We start from the raw sequence: 19,631 nt of genomic DNA on the forward strand, positions 1-19,631 counted from the left end.
GCTATATCTGAAATGTTATTACTTCGAAGATGTATTCAAATACTTTTTACACAATGTGTGTATTTCTCTTCATTAAAAAAAAGTAAACATATATTTTAAAAGTTTGAAACAAAAAAATGCTAGCGTCCATCGTGGTTGACTAGGGACCGTGGGAATATGAGAACTGTTCTTTTCTTCTTACAACTTTGTAGTTTTTCAGTTGTGACAGCCAAAAATATCTCCAAGCAGTGCCAAATGCCTCCTGGGAGGCAAATTCGCCCCAGCTGTGAACTATCTTAATTAATAAACTGAAAGACGCTTCACATCTTTTTAACTTCATATAACTTTTAAAGATTTCAAATATCTACTCATTGCTAAGTATTTCACACTCCAAGTGGGAAAGATGCTGCAGAGGTAAAGAAAGGTTCAAGCGAAAAATTCCCAGAACATAGCACGAAATCTAGTTATTCCACAGAATGATGGGCACAGGCCCCAGGACGCCCATTTCCTTCCCGCTCTTCCGCAATGAAGGGACCAGGGGAGCCAACCCAGCCCCGCCACCTCCTCGGCGAAAGTCACCTGAGGAAACAAGCCGCCACCGGCCCTACCTCTGCGCGTGGGGTTCCCGAGTACCACAGCCGCCACGTCCCCGACGCCACAAACAAGCGAAGCGTCCGACGACTCCAAACCTCCCGCTCCCGCGCTGCATCTTGGGAGGCCCAGGCCGGAGGCTGCGTCCAGCGCAGAGGAGGCGGAGCCTGCCCAGCTGGCCAGAAGACGGATGCCAAGGAAGGCTGAAGAGGCGTGGCCTCCGGGGATTGTTGTGAAAGCGAATGGCAGGCGGAGCTCGCACGGGCGGAGCTCCGCGAGGGAAGCGCCCGCGATCCCCCGGCTGGCGGGGGCGGACCCGCAGTGCAGGGGACGTCAGGGGGCGGGGCCCGAACGGGAAGCGACTGGGAAGCTAGGCCGAGGGCCTGGTCCTGCCTCCGGAACCAGGCGGCCGCATCGGATTGGTCGGCGCGGCGACGCTTCCGCCCGCCTTCCGTTGTCACGCGACCACCTCTACGTCCCGCCCTTCCCTCTTTACCTCCGGGCCGGCTTGGCTGGTGGTGAGATACTCGGTCCGCAGCTGTGGAAGTGGCGACTGCAAGCGCAATCACGTCCACGACAGCGACCATGGCAGAGGTGAGGAGCCGACCGCACCGCTGCCGGGCCCCCCAGCCCGGACCCCGAAGCTGCCTCTAAGGCCTGGGGGCCGCGCACTCAGGTGCAGGTGGGCTGGGCTGAGGGGAAGTGGGGTGGTGCGCGTGGTGTCTAAGCGTCCCTTCGTGTCTTCCTTCTAGTATCAAGCCCAGAATAAAGCCAAGCTCATCTCTGACACGCGACGGAGGTTCGAAGCTGAGTATGTGACAGGTGGGTACCGCATTCTCGGTGTTGAGGCAGGTGTGCAATGAGCGTCCCCAACTTTGCTGGGGTGTTTGCCGGTGTCTCTGTGAAAGGAATTAAGGACCATTTAGATTCTCACGGGGACCGTACCCTCTACGTTTCCAAGGTTTTCCGCTCTATAATGTGGCACGCACACTGCTCCACTTGGACAAGTAATGCGTCCATTTTCTAAGGGTTAATGTAAGTTGGAAATTGGTGTTTCTCACATCTCGAGTTTATAGAACTTGTAGGGACACTTGTTAGGCCCTTGGCACGGGTGACAGTGTCCAGTCCACAGCTCTCCTACTGACCTTTCACCAGCAACAATCAAGAACATGAACCTGGAAACTGCCTTAATACTTTTCACGTCTACTTAATAGGGGATCCAAATTCCTTGGCTGTTTTGCCTAATTCCACTTCAGAGAACCCAGCCTGCTACCCACGAAGTAGGCCCTCCTGTGCTGGAACAAGTTCTTATCTTTTCATCCCACATGGTACTTTGCAAAGTACTGTGAGTACAGAATTGTTTTGTTGAGTGACCATTCTGTTCCCAGGTGTCACAGATACTTGAGTTGTCCAATATTTAACTGATGATTGAATTCTTGTGCAGTAATTTCAAAAAAGCATGCAGGATAATTTATTATAAATAGGGACTAAATAGTCAAACCCTGACCCTGCCACTTAATATCTTGCTTGTCTTTTCTGAGCCCCTGGTTCCATGTCTGTGAAATTCAAAGAATTAGGTTAAGAGGAGTAAATGAAAAAGTATATATCAAACTGTGTAGCATGGGGTTAGCGTCTAGTAGGCTCTCAATGGATATTTTGCCTCAGTAGTCATTGTGGTGACTGTAAAGAATTCAGCTTCCACATCTTGACTTTAGTGCTCAGCAGAGGTTCCCGGCACCTTTAGACTGCCCAAGATTATATGTCAGTTGATGACCTAGAACAAATAAAGGAATCTGTTCCAAATAACCTGGTCAGTAAATCTTTTCATCCCTCCCTGTCAATTTTCTTCACATCTCATACTTTGTACCAGAGAGTTGCAAAAGCACTTGATTCACTTTTAGCCCAGAGATCTCATTTCTAATAATGTAGCCGGTTCCAGTACAGAAAGAATTGTAACATTACTTTCCATAGAAATGTCACTCATAGCTACATGGTTAATAACATTTTAAGAAATAACCCGGAACTTGACCTAACGAGCTAGTGCTCCCCAATAGTCATTTACTTATGCCCAACAGAAGAGGTAGAATATAGTCATAGAAGTTCAGCAACAGATAAGATCTTAAAAGTCATCTTGGTCCAACCTTCTTGTTTTTACAATGAAGAAAGTAACATCTAGAGAGATTAAATGATTTGCTCAAACTCCATGGTGTTAGTGGCTAGACCTGGGCTGGTGGTCAGGTCTTCTGAATTTCACTGTGGGGATCTTTTGGCAACACCAGTGTGTCTAATTAGATCGTGTCACTCCCCAACTTGAAACCCTTCAGTACCTTTACAGTGTTTAGAATCAAAATGCCAGTTCTTTATGGTGGCCTACAGTGCAAGGCCATGTCTGTCCTAGCTTGTGCCCCCACCCCTCATCCTCATCTGGTCCTGCTCTTCTTGCTTAGTACAGATTTCACCACTGCCCACAGTAAGAAACATATTCTACATAATCTAGTACACACAGAACTGAAGCACAAGTTCATTAAAGAGTGCTCAGGCTAAAAGCCTGTGACTCCCTGATACAGTGACCCACAAAAGTGACATCACAACCTCCAGACGTGACCCACTGACCCACAGTTTGAAAAATATGACCAGCCCCACTGCTGCTTTTATGCTCTTCAGACGGACTGAGGCTCTTTCCATCTCAGGATCTTTCCCCTTCTCTCTGCCTGGAAGGCTCTTTACAGGCAGTGAGCGTGGCTAGGGTCTTCTTTCCTTTTCCATCTTGCTTTAAATGTATCTGAGAGGCCTTTGCCCATTATTAGACAGCCTCCCCATCTCGCCTCCTTTACAGCTCTTACCATAACCTGTAATTATGTCCTTCATTTGTTGACTTAGTGTTCATTTCCTCCAGTAGAGCACATGAGTCTGGGGCAACCTGTGAGCACTGAGGGCAGGGTCTGACTCACCTCTGTACCTAGCACAGTTCTCACTGCATAGTCCTTGACTGAAAATAGCAATGCTTAAATACACACATATGGAGATGAGTCCCAGGCTGTATTAAGAGCTGTCCTAACCATCACCCCTCCCCCACCCAAATCTGGCAAAGAGCAGCCCTAACAATATGTCTCATAAAGAGCAGTGCTATTTCCAAGTAAAGCACTGTCTGGCATTAAGTATAGGGAGGGCTCTGTCACCCCTGGATGTGTGTGAATGTATGTAGGTGCGTTATCAGCATAGCCATGGCAAATAGGAATTTAATTAATGTAAAGACTTGCATGGGAAAGGAACATCCACTTTCCTTCTTCCTCTGTCTTTCATTTCATCCTTTCTATTGTCATTAACGATATTTTGTTTCAGAAGAGGCTTAGGGTAGGCCTAAGGAAAGGTGGTTTTTCCTAAGGGAACACATGTATTATCTGCAAGTGTATCACTTCACACACTGGCTGTACTCCAAAATCTCTTTCGGAAGTAGGTTCTTGGGAATTCCAAGCATGTTTTTGTTTCCACAGAAGTTAAGTAACCAATTACAGATAGATTTGTAGCTGCAAAAAGAAGAAAATCTAAGTCCATAATTGTTGCACGCACTACTAATGGTCTTTTTTTTCTAGCATTGTTTCTGTGAGAAATTTCATGCTGAGTCTCAGATGAGAAACATTTCCCTTTCTCTCTTCCTCTTTCTTGTGGCCAAAGCAAGAGACTAATCCCTTGTGACAATAATTTATTCAGTTCCTCACATACTTACTATGTGCTTAATTCTGGGAAGCAGTGTGTCAATATTAGAGAAAGAGCAGAAGAAGGATAGAGCCCCTTCCTGAACTACTACAATCTAGTAGAGGCCTTGAAACAGAGCCAACTCCTGGGGGCGGGAATTACAGCGCACTGGTAGAGCACATGCTTAGCATGCACGGGGTCCTGGGTTCAATCCCCAGTACCTCCGTGAAATAAATGAAGACTGTTCTAACATACTTAAAAACAGAGCTAACTACTAAAGTAAAGGCAAGTTGTGTCAAGAGGAATAAAAGTGCTAAAATCACTTCTGTAGGAGTCAAAGACGAGGAAAAGTCACATCTCATTGGGATGACTGGGTTAGCACGGAGTTAGAAAAAACTTCAGAGAAAATGTGGTGTTTCTCAAGAACTTGGGGATATGGTAGAACTCGGCCAGGGAGAGAATGTGATCCAGGCAGATGAAACAGTCCTGCCTGAGGCGCTGAAGTGATAAGGTACAGGGCGTGTTCAGGAAGCCATGGGAAGTCCACTGATGAGCCCTAAGGAGGGTAGGCACACCGGGCTACAAACAGTGGCAACATAGTGTCCTGAGCCTTGGACACCAAAGAGGTGCGACTGTGCTTTGTTTAGTGAGTTTGAAGAGCAACTGAAAGGTTTGTGGGTTTCGTTATTTTAGGTTTGTTTCCTGACTCTACAAGTATATGAATTCATTTAAATAAATGTGGGCGATACCAAAAAAAGGCCAGAGAATCCCCCGGAAGCATATCATCCAGAGGTAGCTCTTCTAACAGTGGATGCTTTTTTTCTGTACATTAAAAAAAGTAGTTAAAGACCGTTCTGTATGTAGTTTTATGTGTTGCATTTTTATTGACATGATCTTATCTCCCCATATTATGAAGTAAACAACGTTTTCCATTACCACTTAATATTCAGTTCTTGGCTCGTGCTTCTTTGTATTAGTTTACATTTGATTGCTAGTGAGAGTCAGCTTCTTTTCATATGTTTACTTCCATTTGTAGTTAATTTTTTTTCATTAGTATGGCTTTTAAAATTGGTTTGGGCTTTTTTTGTTTATATCACTTGGGTATTTTTCATTTTTTGAATTTCACTCCTTTGTGGTTTCTTCCATTGCCATTAAGTTAAATAATTTTCTCTCATCCAATAACTGTTTCTAATCATTTAATTTTTGTTTTGTCTTGGCTTCTTTTCTTGATTTTGAAATATATTTTATGTACCAAATGTATAAAACATGAATAAAATAAACAGCCATGTACTCACCACTCAGACAAAGAAATAGGACTTTCTGGGTATCCCTGCCATTCACGGGCAGCCGCTTGTCCTGCAGTTGCTGTTACTCATTCTTGCTTTTCATGAGCTTCATCACCTATGACAGCTTCCTCACAAGTGCTTTATTAAATTTACTGTTTTTGAACTTGAAATAAAAGCTGAATAGATTTTTCCATGCCTTGCTTCTCTTACTCAAGAGTCGTTGATGTTGTCAAATATAACCATAATCGATTCCATTTTATAGCTGTGTTGTAGTTCAGGGAATGAAAATACCAGTTGGTGGATTTGGGGTCCCTTCTAGATTTTGCGATTAGGTACAGTGCTTCTATAAACATTCTTCTACATGTCTGGTGCCTAGACTTTCTCTAGGGCAGTGGTTCTCCAAGTTGGTCTAGGAACTATATAGTTCCTTGAGAGCATTTCAAGAATCTTGAAAGGTCAAAACTGTTCATAGTAACTCTTTTCCTTTTTCACTGTCATTCTCTCACAAGCATACAATAATGTTTTCCAGAGGTTACGTGGCATGTGATGATGTCATCATTGGTCTGACAGCTGATGGAATGTGTGCTTGTGTGTCCTTATGTTTAAAAATTTTCTCGGTTTTAATACCTAATAACTAACTACTGGTAAATATAACTCATATAAACTCATTAGAGTCCTCAGTTATTTTTAAGAATGTAAAAGGGGTCCCAAGACCAAGGAATTGGAGAACTACTCTGGTTTGCAGCCACCAGTGAAATGGGTGGGTCATAGAATAGGCACCTACTCCGCTGTACTAGGTGATGCCGAACTAGCTCCCGAAGTGATTGCACCCATTTTTATTTTAACCTGTTTCTGAGTGTCTTTGTTTTTCTACACCCTAAAGTCGGGCATTGTTTTTTTTTTTTAATTTTTGCCCATCTGATGGGGGTGATGTGATATCTCATTGAGGTTTTAATTTGCATTTGAGTACCAGTGAGATTGAGCATTTCTTCATATCATTATGGGTCATCTGGTTTCCACTTATGCAGATCACTTCCTCAGGCTCTTCTTGGCCCTTTGTTCCTCCATATAAATTACAGAACCAGTTTATCATGTTTTTGCAAAAAAAAAAAAAAGCCTCGTAGGGATTTTGAGTGGAAAAGTATTAAATCAGAAGATCAGTTTTGGGATACTTGACATTATCATGGTTAAGTCTTGCTATCTAAGAACCTGGTATACCTATCTGCTGAGCTCCTCCTTATGGAAAGATTTGTAATCTTCTCCATAAAGTTAACCCACTTTTGTTAAATTTATTTCCAGACACTTGATAGGTTTTCTTTTTGTGGTGGTTTAAACAGTATCTCTTCAGAATTTATTTTCTAAATGATTGTTGTTAATAGAAAGGACATTTGACTTTTTTGCATTAATATTGGACTCAGAAACCTTACTAACTGTTCTTAATTGTGATAATTTGTCTCTAGATTAGTTTGGGATTTCTATGTAGACATCACCTTGAAATAATGATAATTTTCTAACATGCCGATGTTTACAATTTGAAATGCTTTTACTTTACACTAGCTGGAACCTTTAGAACACTGTTAAATTGAAGCAGTAACAAAAGCCTACTTGTCTTATTCCTGATCTTAGAAAGACAGCCCCAAACACGATCTCTGTAGATATCCTTTATCACAATGAAGACATTTCCTTCTATTCCTGATTTGGTAGTTTTGGTTTTTGTTTTGTTTGTTGTTTTGTTCCCATCACAATTGAGGATTGAATTTTACTAAATGCATTTTCTTCATTTGTTGAACATATTGTATCTGTTATGTTCGCTTGGTGTTTCTTTTAATCTGTTATTATAGTAGATTATGTTCATCAGGTTTTTAAGATTCCTTTTTATAGCTGTGTTGTAGTTCATGGAATGAAAACACTAATTGGTGGATTTGGGGTTCTTTCTAGATTTTGCTATTATGCTCTTATGTATGTTGCTGCAGTCAGCTAGTATTCTGTTTAGAATTTTTGCATCTATATTCACAAATCGGCCTATAATTTTCCTTTCTTATACTCTTCTTGTTTGACTTTGACATCAAAATTATACAGGCTTCATAAAATAGGTGGGGAGTGTTTCCTCTTTTCTGATCCCTGAAAGATAGCATTTTTGTGCAGCAATACTGACATATTCACCCCATATTCACCCCTCCAATTTATCATTGTTGTTTTATATCTTAGTGTTTGTTTACATACCATGTATTTACTAGCATCTTTATTTATCTTTCCTTACTGAGTTTCAGATCTTGTATCTAGGATCATTATTGTTTCATCTTAAGTATAACCTTTAGATTTTCCCTTGGTGGGGTCCTCTTAATTTTGAGAATATGTTTTTTTTTAATTAAGCAATTAACCTTGAGGAATGCCTTCATTTTATTAGGCTAAGGGAGACAAAGTGGTTAGAGAAGTCAGAGAACCAGGGCATGTTAGTATCATGGATGATCTCAGAGAGGAGAATTTCAAAGGCAGGAAGATAAGCAGTGAGCCAAAGGAACCTGTAGGTAAAGGGTACTTAAAATAGGGATGGTTCTTATCAACTGCCCTCTCTGCAAAGGAAGGGTGGAAAGAAAATGGCATTCAAAGTGTCACTTCACTCCTGGATATTTTACATAAACTCTCTAGATTGTGAACCACCTAAGGGACCAAAATAAAGCTCAGGTTTTATTCTTCTTTGCGTCTGCAATACCTAGCTCTCTTTGGAGCTAACATGTGGTGGGTGGTCATAAATTAGTCCTCATAACTAGTGAGTACTACCCCCAAGAGAGGAAGCCTTTAGAAGACTGACAGATAGATAAACACTTGGATTTTCTTAAATTCTGCTCCAGCATTCTCAAGGTCATCCTTTTAAAGCTGTCACGATCAGAATAGGAGGAAAAGATCTTAAGAGTTTATCGGGTTTTGTCCTTATCACATATCTAAAAATATCAAGCTTCTGATATAGAGAATATAATGTGATATCATAACTTTACATGGATAGAATATATATTTGTGCTTTTGGAACTTTTGCAGACATTCACCACATATTAAATAATAAAGGAAGTCTCGGAAATTCCAAAGCAACTAAATCGTACAGACCACGTTCTCACCCCATTTTAAGCAACTACATGAGAAGTCACAATAAAAAGGTACTCAAAAACAAATCAACTGTTAGGAAAGTAAAACAACACCTCTAAATAATCCATGAGTTAACAACTTCCCGGCAGTGGGTGTGTGTAATTTTTCCTTCTGCTTAATAATCCTTAGGTTAAAGAGGATTTCACAATGGAAATTAAAAATTACTTAAAGCTAAGCAAGAGAATATCTGTGGTTTTATATTCATTTGTTAAAAAGCGAGGCCCAAATAAAAATCAGCTAAAGAGTCAATTCAAGGGGCTACAAAATGAACATGAGTAAATACATAGAAAGTAGAAGGAAATAAGAGCAGGTATTCATGATTTATGGGGAAAAGATAGTAGATGCAATAAACCTAAGCTGGCTTTTTGAAAGGACTTGTGAAACAGACAAACCTAGAATGACTAATTAAGAAGAAAGGGAGAAGGCAAAGACATACACTAGGAACAGAAAGCAGGTAGAATTATTGATGTGGGAGAGATTTTAAAAATCATAAAAAAATACAATAATCAGCTTTATCACAGAAAATTTAGAAAACTTAGATGAAATGGAAAACTTTCTGGAGAAAAGGAAAATCATCCAATATTGTCTCAATGAGAAGTATAAAACCTAAATGGATCAATGACTGTTAAGGAAATTGAACTGGTAGTGATAGATGTCTCCCACTCTCTCTACCATCACAAAGGCACACACGTACACTTAAGGCCCAAGCACTTTTGTGAGTCCCAAGCATGGAAAGATAACTCGTAGTCAGAAAATGTAGAAGAGGAATTTACCACGTTAACAGAACGCTTCTCAGTGAAATTTTTGAATGGGTACAGTTCAACGATCATAACAGTATATAAACATATATAAAACAGTAAAGATTGAGAAGTGTCTTGTCTCTTGTGCCTCTTCACTCTCTTCTCTTCCCTCTTTAGCCATATTTGCTTTCTGTTTCTTTTTTCTTATTTGTTTAAGCAAATACAAACATATATGCACTAGCAAAATTAAACGAGGGAAATGTTTATTTTAATAAAGACAAACCACACTGGCTATAATTCAACTTTATGAAAAGCAAACAAAACTTCCAGCAAACAAGGTAAACTTTAACTCTCAAATGTTCCTTTTAAAAACCTACAGGAAATGTCATGTTTAATTGTGAAACTTCAAAATAATTCCCAGAAAATCAGGAAAAAGACAGTGATCTCCACTGTTATTTCTATAATTCTACAGGCTATAAAATAACTTAGTTATCAATATGGCAAGGAAAATAAGAGCTATAAGGTTTGCCAGGCTTGCCATTATTGGCTTGTGATAGCCATAAAAAAATCTCTAAACTGCCTAATAATCTAATAGAAGAAACATATAACTTTTTTTCCTTTATAGAGAAAATTTTAAAATGATATTAAAGAACATTGAAAGAAGACCTGAATAGATCAGTGGAGAGAGAAACCATCTAAAGTAGAAAATCTCTTTAAGTATCCAGCGTATGAGTCCAGCCCCTGAAGGACAGCAGCTGAAGCAGGAAGCACCTCCCCTCTCTGCAGCATGCCAGAGCTCAGCAAAGTCCTGTTGTTGATATTTTTTAATAACTCTTAAGCTAAGAATAGTTTTTGTATTTTTAAAGGGTTGCTAAAAAAAAAAACAAAGAAGAATCAGCAATGGAGGCCATACGTGGCCTTCAAAATCTAAGATATTTAGCTGTTTACACCTGGCCCTTTATGGAGCAATTTTGCCCACCCCTGTAAAAGACCAGTAGTTACCACAGTGCGGTGTCTGGACAGCAGCAGCAGCTTCCTGCAGGAACTTGCTACAAGTGCAGATTCTCAGCTCTGTGGCCAACCAGCAGGAGAATAATAAGGGACTTTTTTGTTATTTCGGTCTGATCACTCCCACTGTTGACATTCACATGGTCCCTCCAGTACAAATGCTCTTCCAAGGCCCCATAAGGACGTTAAGTGGACTAATGCTCAGAGTCCTAGAGAAATAAGAGATCCTAAGGGGTTTTGAACTACCATAATGTTTGACAGTTGTATATTTGCTGCTTTTGAACATTATGCCACAATCTACCCAGAATCTCCACTTTCCTGAAGCTGGTGAGAGACTGAGAGGCAGGTGATCTTCTGTGATGGGATGAAGCTATTGGCCTGTAGCTGCAATTCTCAAAACTATCAGAACACCAGGAGGGCTTGTTAAAACAGGCATCACTGGGCTCCCCCCACCCTGCCCCCAGAGTGTCTACTCATGGATAGGATCTGAGAATCTGCGTACATGAGAGACAGAGATGAAGAACTGAGAGGAGTCATCTTTACCCTGGAACACTTAGTCCTGTCTGATCCAGAGGTGACTCACCATTGCCACTTATCTAGTTCTTTCTCTGCAAAATTATGAACTTTACAGTTTGGTGGTGAAACACTGTATAAATATAAGACTAATTTACAGAACAAAATTCATATAAGAAGAAATAAACAGCAGAGACAATGAACTATAGGTGTGTTGACAGTTCATTACGGTTTCTTAACAAAGGAACAGCCAGAAATGAGCTTTGAGCTATTTTGAACAAATGCAAGGAGGAGGCTAAAAGTCACCACTTGAGATTATTGTTGGTTTGTGATGGGGTTTTCGCTGGCCCTCAGCAAGAGGAAAGTACTAAGGACAAGGTGTTATGAGAGTAGATGCATATATATCTGTGTATAAGGCTGATCTCTTCCTCATCTGTGCGCTTTAATCATCAAGAGGTAAAGTCTTTGAAAGTGATGTGTCCTTGGGGGGCGGGGGAGGGGAGGGTGCGCGCACACCTGTGTGTTTTGGTATCTTCAGATACCTTTTGCGTGTACGCCTTTAGCTTCTTCCTGTAACATCTGGACTTCCCAAAGGACTGGTTTTCAAAAACTACCTTACACTTGAGGGTCCTGTGGAGGTGAAAACATTTTCCTTCTACCCTTCTAGGTCCTTTGACTGGTCTAATAATTAAATTGATAGAAGACAGATGTGTTGTGTGTTACAGTGGGCGGCCAGTCGGTGGCATGGTGACGTGGGTTGGTAAAAGAATTTATCAGAGATTAAGTATAAGAATAGAAAGGAGTTTATTAGGGGGCGGTGTCATAGACAACAGCAGGCCACACAGACGTGGGGTGCCTGCGTGAGCCCCAAGGGCTGGACGTCGGGGTCTTTTATAAGGTCGGGTCACAAGGTGCCTGATGGGCTTGTGAGCAAGTCTGTGGTTGGTTGTAGGTGAGGAAAGAGGTTTAGGGTCTGTGAAGGGCGGTGGGGTCTATGACTCTGATAAGGTGGGCATTACCTGAGGCTATTAGTTTGTTAGGAGAAATACGCTCCGCGAAGAATGTCAGACCTCTGAGAGCCCAGGAACGGGGGTCATTGCACTTTGAAGGACGTCAGTGGGCCCAACAAGATGCACAGAAGAAACACAGAAGTTTAATAACATGTATACCTCCTGTATACATGCGAAAGACCCAGGAAAACGGAATGACTCTCCAAAGTGGTTCAAGCCACCACCTTCAATCCCATCTTCAGCTAAAGACCAGAAGATGTTGGGGTGGAGAGTCAAGTTATTAGAGGTGACCAGGAAAAGCTCAGTAAACAAAGGTATGGTGCAGACCACCTTCTCCACTGATAAGTTTCTAAAAATACAGCAGCATTCTCCTCTTCCTGTTACAAAGAGGGAGGCACCCTTACAAATGGAGGCTTCCCTTGTAAATATAAATGTTTCTCATAAAAGGGTAACTTCTACTCAGTTTTCAGAGCTTTCCCTGTATCTGCTGTTTCTTAAAAAGAATCAGCCTAAAATAATCACTATGCCAAACAGGCAGGTTTGAGTGGTATATTTTACCCCTGCCCCCACTTCAGTTGCCTGGGGGCTGTGTTTGAAAGCAGCGAATTGTGTTGTCATAAGCGGTCATTATTGCACTTGGCCTAGTGGTCCCAGGCCAGGTTTTCCTTCCCTTGGCTGCTCAGTTCACTCTCTGTGACTCCTCTCCCTCTCCCCGCCTCAGCCCTCTTCTCTGTCCTCTTCTGCCCCTGCTTTTCTCCTGCCTCCCCTCCACTCCTACCTGACCTCCTCCCTAGTCCTCTCTTCCTCTGTCTTTTCTAGCTCTCTCCTTCCATTTCTATCTGTCTAGGGGTAAGTGTTTAACAATGGGAATCTCATCTGTAAGTACATGTTCTATTAATAACAATAGTTAATCATTTTAATATAAATGGAGAGTTCTAATTTCAAAGATCTGCTTCCTTAAAAGCTGTCAAGAGCAATCAGCTTTACGTTTCTTGGTAGTGGGCGCTATGTCGTTGATGGGGTCGCTGGTGGTGACACCGGTAGTGGTAGTAATCGTGACAACAGTGATGTTCTATTCTTCTTCTTCTGGCTAATATTTACGGAGTTTTCACCACTTGCCACATATTGTTCTGGAGAAGTGGTTCTCAGAGTTTAGTCTGCAGATGCTCAGAGATGCCTGGGACTTCAGGAGCCCGTGAGGTCAGAGCTGTTTCCACAGTGATACTGAGAAGCTTTTCCCTTTTTCATTTGCACTGATGACTTGGAAGCCATGGTGGGCCAACCTCCTGCCTCCTCAGCCAGAATCAAGGCAAGTGCGCACTGTAGTCTTCCTTGCCAGCACCCTCAGTGAAATTTTTTTAAGCTAGTTTTATTTTAGAAAGCCCTTGATGAAGCAGTAAATTTTATTGAATCTTGACCCTTGAGAGTAAATGTCCTTTTAACATTCTGAGTAACAAATCAGGAAGTACGCATTAAATACTTCCACATATTTGAGTTTCCAGCTAAATTGCTCACATTTTTCATGGACTACCATTTTTATTTGAAAGAACAGCTGTTAAGTAAACTATGGTTATTGAGACTTGGGTATTTGGCAGAAATTTTCTTGAAAATGAAGTCAGTAATTTGAAGGAAAACACCATATTGGTCCAGTGGAGAGGGCTGTCCAGTGGCCAGACTGGTTGGGGCAGATGCTCCCAGGGGCGTTCTTGCTGCTAAACAGTGTGTAAATTCTTTTCTTCCAACTTGTGTTTATAAGTTATAATTAAAGAAAAGTTGTGCTTTGAATACTGATGAATTTTCAAATAGCAGAGCTAAAAAAAACCATTTTCCAAGGTTTACCTACAACAGAACCACTTATTGTATAGATTGGAAAAATACAGCCCAGATACTGAAAGTTATATCCAAGGTAGCACTCCACAGATGCGTGACTTCTGGCCTTATCTTGTATTTTATCGTGCTTTAAACTTTCAAGTACTTTCATACATATGTTTTTATCTGATCCTCACACAACCCTGTGAGCATCTAAAAAACAGTTGAAAGATAAGGAAATTGGGACCCAAAGAAGATAATTCTGTGAATGTACTTTATACTTCCCTACCCTTTCAGCTGTTACCTCTGAGGGCCTGAAATAAGGCAGAGCAAATGGAGGGAAGACAGAATCTATAAAACTTGGCAACTAAGTAGATGCACAAAAAATGGAGATGAAGGAGCCAGGGAGTTTTCTGAAGTTTCTTCCTTGGGGCCCTGGGAGAGTACTAACTAACCAAGAAAATAAAAATAGAGAAGAAATAGATTTCATCAACAAATGTTTCCTAAATGCCTTTTAATTGGCACTACTGTAATCTGTTTTGGGGGGTTCTTAGGATGTACAGCTGTGCTGTTATGATCTCTAAATGGAAAGATACAGCATTCATGCCCATAACTCTGAGTCAAGGGGAAATGTATTAAGTGCCTTAAGAAAGGTGTCGTTCAGGTCCTGTGGCTCTTCACAGGAGGGAAAGACTTACTTCTGGGAACAGGAAGTAAGAGGAAGCATTTGGAAGGACTCTTGCAGAATGGGAGAATTCAGATGTGCAGGTGGTTGTGAGGGGACAAGGAAAGTTCAGTTACAGAAAAATAGAGTGGGGTGTGGAAGGAGGAATGTCAGGTATATAGAGGTTGATGAGAACACAGCATGTGTGTAGATGGATAATGAGAAGTTATTATTGGCAACAATTATTCCAATAAACTATGGGAAATGCTGCATACATAGTTTTCCATTTTGTATTTCATTTCACATTCATTTTTTAAAAAGACGCTTCCCAAACACATGTCTTTTTAACTACAACTTAGTTCTTTCTTTAAACATAAAATTTCATTTTTCATTGACTAGGGTAAGGATTTCAAGTTCAGATAACTTAACTGATCTTCCTAGATGTTAGTTTATAGTTTGAGAGGGGGTTTGCAAAATATTATACTGTGGTCTTATTTTTTAAATCTATAGTGGCTTGTTGTAAAATAAAGCTGCAATTTTTAGATAACTTTATTCTTCTCACACTTAGAAATTCCATCAATCCTCTAAGTTGCATTTTCATCTGAACTGCATCCCTGTGTCTGTCTATCTTTAACTAGCTTAGCTTTCTCTTCCGGGTCTTTCTTCTCCACTGTATTAGTGTTGGTTATCGTTCACTGCAGAATTTAGCTGACTTGGATATTTATTACTGTTTTTCCCATAGAGAAGTCAGATAAATACGATCCACGTGATGTTGAAAGACTACAACAAGATGATAACTGGGTTGAAAGTTACTTACTTTGGAGGCATAATGTTGTAGATGAAACACTGAAGATGCTTGATGAGAGTTTTCAGTGGAGAAAGGAAATGTCTGTCAACGGTAAGCTACTCACTTTCACCTTGACTGTGTACTATTTCCCCTGCATAAATGTTACTGTTCTACGTTTATCTAATAGTGTATTTGCAAATATTCTTGGCAATCATCATAAACACCAGAATATAATGTTTTATAAAGACCCAGTAACATTTTGAAAGGAGCATCTTATGAATAAGTTGTAAAAGTAGGATCATTCATAAGGAAACCAGATCACCAAGGAGCTGAACCACACTCAACATTCGTCACTCACAGCAGAGTCTCCTAATCTGTGCATGTTCAGTTTGGTGCCATTAAAATAGCAAGACAGCATCCGCACTACTAGGCCTAGAGATAAAGAGATACTATTTGCCTGTTTTTCTCAGTTGTTGCCCGGTGCCTGTCTCTATTCCCAGGGCTCCTTGTGCTACTAGGTGCTCCGTATGGAACTAATAGGTGAATGGGGGTCCCCAAAAGCAAGCTTACCTCCAAGGATGCCTATGGCAGCCTCCTCTTCTTGATTTCCAGGCCCCATTCTAGATTGAAATTTCCTCCCCAAAAAGTTTTAAATCTTGGAGGGGATTTTGTAATAATCTTCCAAGTAAATGAAGACCTCTTCTCAGGAAAGGTTACCCGTTATCTCTGTCCTCCTGAAAACGTAACAGGAAGAAGCTGGCATAACTACTGGTTTTGACAAGATACGAAGGCTTTCCTGACCTTGAGGATTATAAACTCTGGAGTGACCGAGTCTAGAGACTTAATACAAAATAGCCAACAAATATATCCAGAAAAGATATTCCCCCCAGTCGTCATACTTGGAGAAGGATTCTCTCCAAGGGAGAGTATTTAAAAAATAATTTGATTGGAAACATAAAAACTGTTGGTAATTTCAACAGTGAAGCATTTATTAATCAAACAAAGAAATGTAAACCTGATATTTCTCAGTCATTTAAGTACAGAATAAAGCTTTAAACTCAGTAATAGTTTTTTCTTACATAGACTTGCTAGTTTCTAGTGGCAAACAGCAGCGATATGACAAAGAGGGGTGGGGAAAGATAAAGAAATCTTTGTGAGTCCTCGGGGAAGTGCTGCCTTGTGTTGGTTCTTGGCCGCGTTAGTGAGTGGACCTCCTGCTAAAGGATCTAACATTTTTCTTGAAGTATTTTCCACTTGCCCCAAGATTATAAAATACATTAAACTCTACTGGTTATCAAACCTCGTCGAAAAATATTTTACTAGAGAAGCTATCAGTTCTGAGGCTATAATGTGGATATTATACTGCCATGTTCTTTTGAAACGGTCCAGTAGTGATAATATTTATTAATTGCAAGTGATTATGTGAAATACAACCAGAACGTGAAAATGCATCCACATAATAATGTCAGGCACGTAAAGGCAAATGGATTTTTTCAATTTTCTCATCTATGTCTTTATGTAGTTTTTTTTTTCTACTTAGTAAGAAGCACCATGTTTTATTGCCAGAGGATTTTTTCCAGATATTTGAATAAGCGTCATTTTTTTTAATATCAGAGCTACTATGTAACAGTAATCGTTACATTTTAAGTTTTCTTTTTAAAAGACCTCTAAGTTATAATTACTCATTAATCTTATCACTTTTTAGACCTGACCGAAGCCTCCATTCCCAGGTGGTTATTGGAAATTGGTGGCATTTATCTCCACGGTTATGACAAAGAAGGGAACAAGTTGTGTAAGTATATTTAATTGTACTGGCTTTTCAAGAGTTTGAGGTGTAGTCATCAGAACACCTTAGCCTTTGATTCAGAGTCCTTCAGGCCCAGCCTGTGTCCCTCTGTTCAGCTGTCCCTCTCCACGCGCCCCGTTCTGCCTCGGCCGCCGTGGTCCGCCCACAGGCGCCACAGCCGCTCCTGCCACTGCGCGCTTCTGTCGGGGCTTTCCCTCTGGAAGGAACACTTTTCTAGTGTTTTCTTTTTTGTTAAGCACTGTGTAGAGTACTTTTAGATTATTGCCAAATACTGTTTGTTCATCTGTATTTTCTTTTCCCCCTTACTTATTAAAGAGGAAAGTTTATTTTCTAAGTGAAGGAAAATAGTTGACCTTTCTGCTCCTCTTTCGGGTTCCTACGTATACGCTCTTTCTCATTTAAAAGAAGGGGGGATGTTTTTAATCTGAGAAACAAAATTAATTGTAAATAAAGAAAAATGTCAAGGAAAAGGAATAATATAATACGTGTGTAAAATGGTATTATAATGCCATAAATATTTTTCTTATTTTTATCTTCTGTTCCGCTTAAAGTCTGGATCAGGGTGAAGTATCATATAAAAGACCATAAGACCATACTGGACAAAAAGAAGCTTATTGCATTCTGGTTGGAACGTTATGCTAAGAGAGAAAATGGGAAACCTGTGACAGTGATGTTTGACCTATCAGAGACTGGAATAAATAGCATAGTAAGCATTTTTCATTAATTCTAAATCATCGTTTATCACGGCGTCCTCCCTCTCTCCCGTCCTCCCTGCCACCCCCACCCCACCCCCCCAACCAAATATCGCTATAAAACCAAGCTAGCCAAGTCATGTTTGAGATTTTTTTTTCTGCTGCACTGTGAGTGAAGTCAGACATGGAATAGGATCTGCAAAGAATTAAATGTGCTTCAGTATTCGGCACTGAAACTGTAGATTTCCTAGAAACGTTCTTTGTCTGATAGGCAAGATATGGAAGGAAGATGTCGAGGCTGGCAGAGTAATGAGATGTGGTAACAGTGAACTCTTCTATCAAAGCTCATATCCTATAGAGCACCCTCCCCAGGCCTGGCACAGAGTAACGCACTCAGTAAATGTGGAGTAAAGTAACGTATGCTCTCTAGCGGACCACTGCTTGCAGGCCACGTTTGCCGTGGCGAGTAGTTCACTTGAGTTTTTTGCATATGCAGTGCTTGGTGATTTTGTTGGGGTTTTTCACTTGCTCTTTTGGATTTGTTTTCTGTCTGTCTGATTTGGTTAGCGTTGGAAACCAGTTTTCTTCAGGAGATTTTGCCAAGATTAAAAAACAAATAAAACCTACCAGTCTTTAATTCGGGCCCTTGTGACCTTCGTGGTAACTACAAACCTCTCAGCAGCGATGGGGATTTGTTGGTGCATTTGTTAGAGCTACTGTCTCTGACATTCAGACCGTGGCTAATTCTGGTAGCAGTCAGCTGCCCTTCAGGGACCTCCCTGGGGCACTGCTGAAATCTTTTTGAAAATCCACTTGGCAAAGTATGTTAATAACCTTGAAGTGTTCATATTTATATTCTTTGCTTGGTAACTAACTTCTGGAAATCTATTCTAAAGAAGGAAACTTGAGTACACAAAAAGCATTGTACATCAAAATGTTTTTTTCAGAATGTCATTTAAAATGGTGAAAAATTAGAAAAAATGTAAATGTCAACATGGTGAAGTGGTGAATTATGGTGTATCTCATTAATGCAGTATGTGTACCTGTGTAGAATGATGTTTATAAAGAATTTGTAGTAACACTGGAAAATACCTTTCTTAAAATGAAAAAGCAACAGGATTATATCATAGAAATACCTAGCCCCCAAAAAGGGAAACCTTAGACGTTAAAAAAACAAAGAAAAAATAGGCTTGAGAGAACAAGTTTTTTTAGGCAGTGGGACCACAAATTTTTTTTATCTTTCTATATATCAGAGTCATTTGCCCTAGATTATTTTTTCAATCTGATTTCCATGTCACTGAGTTCTAGATTACATAGTAATCGTTTTATATCCAAAATCTACATCAAAATGCCTAGATAAATAAATATTCCATGAAAGTAAATCATGATTCTGTTATCCTTTATGTATGATAGTTTTCTGATTATTAATCCAGAATCATAAAAAATGTTTTTTATTGACAAATATAGGGCCAAAGAATTTACTTGAGCTGTCTGATTATTTTTCAACCTACTTATATACTGTTTCATTATCTTTAATTTATAAATAAGGTTTATTTTCATTATTGAGTTTAAATCATTAATGTTTTCAAATACTAGAATTTTACTGAATTATTTTTATATATGACCCTCATAATTCACAAAAGATTTAAGGTGGCCTTTAAAGCTGTATACAGAATTGCATGGCAAAATTTTTTTTAATTATTTGTTAGAGTTGGGCCACTAATTTGGCTTTAAGCTTGCCTGAAAGGAATGGAATCATATAAAATTACTCAAAGCCATTGTCTTAAGAAAAGTGTATCCATTCCTGATACTTGAACTAGAAGAAAAATCTTTCATGAGTCTTCAAAAGGAAGACATTTTATAAGACAATGAATAGCATCCTTGAAAACATCCTCACAGAATGCAGAC

The 19,631-nt window shown here is 40.1% G+C and overlaps 1 protein-coding gene across 6 annotated transcripts in view; it reads left to right on the plus strand.

Annotated features, from left to right (window-relative positions):
• Nucleotides 1-1,036: 1,036 nt before the first annotated feature.
• Nucleotides 1,037-19,631, plus strand: part of MOSPD2 (motile sperm domain containing 2) — a 44,415-nt gene continuing 25,820 nt past the window's right edge. For all 6 annotated transcript variants that reach the window (XM_072956607.1, XM_072956608.1, XM_072956610.1 and 3 more), the window contains exons 1-5: nt 1,037-1,164; nt 1,323-1,392; nt 15,180-15,335; nt 16,930-17,016; nt 17,583-17,737. In XM_072956607.1, coding sequence (XP_072812708.1) covers nt 1,156-1,164; nt 1,323-1,392; nt 15,180-15,335; nt 16,930-17,016; nt 17,583-17,737 — 477 coding nt within the window. In that variant the 5' untranslated portion in view covers nt 1,037-1,155. The remainder of the gene's footprint in view (nt 1,165-1,322; nt 1,393-15,179; nt 15,336-16,929; nt 17,017-17,582; nt 17,738-19,631) is intronic.

The sequence above is a fragment of the Vicugna pacos genome, chromosome X (genome assembly GCF_048564905.1).
Source record: "Vicugna pacos chromosome X, VicPac4, whole genome shotgun sequence".
NCBI lineage: Eukaryota > Metazoa > Chordata > Mammalia > Artiodactyla > Camelidae > Vicugna > Vicugna pacos.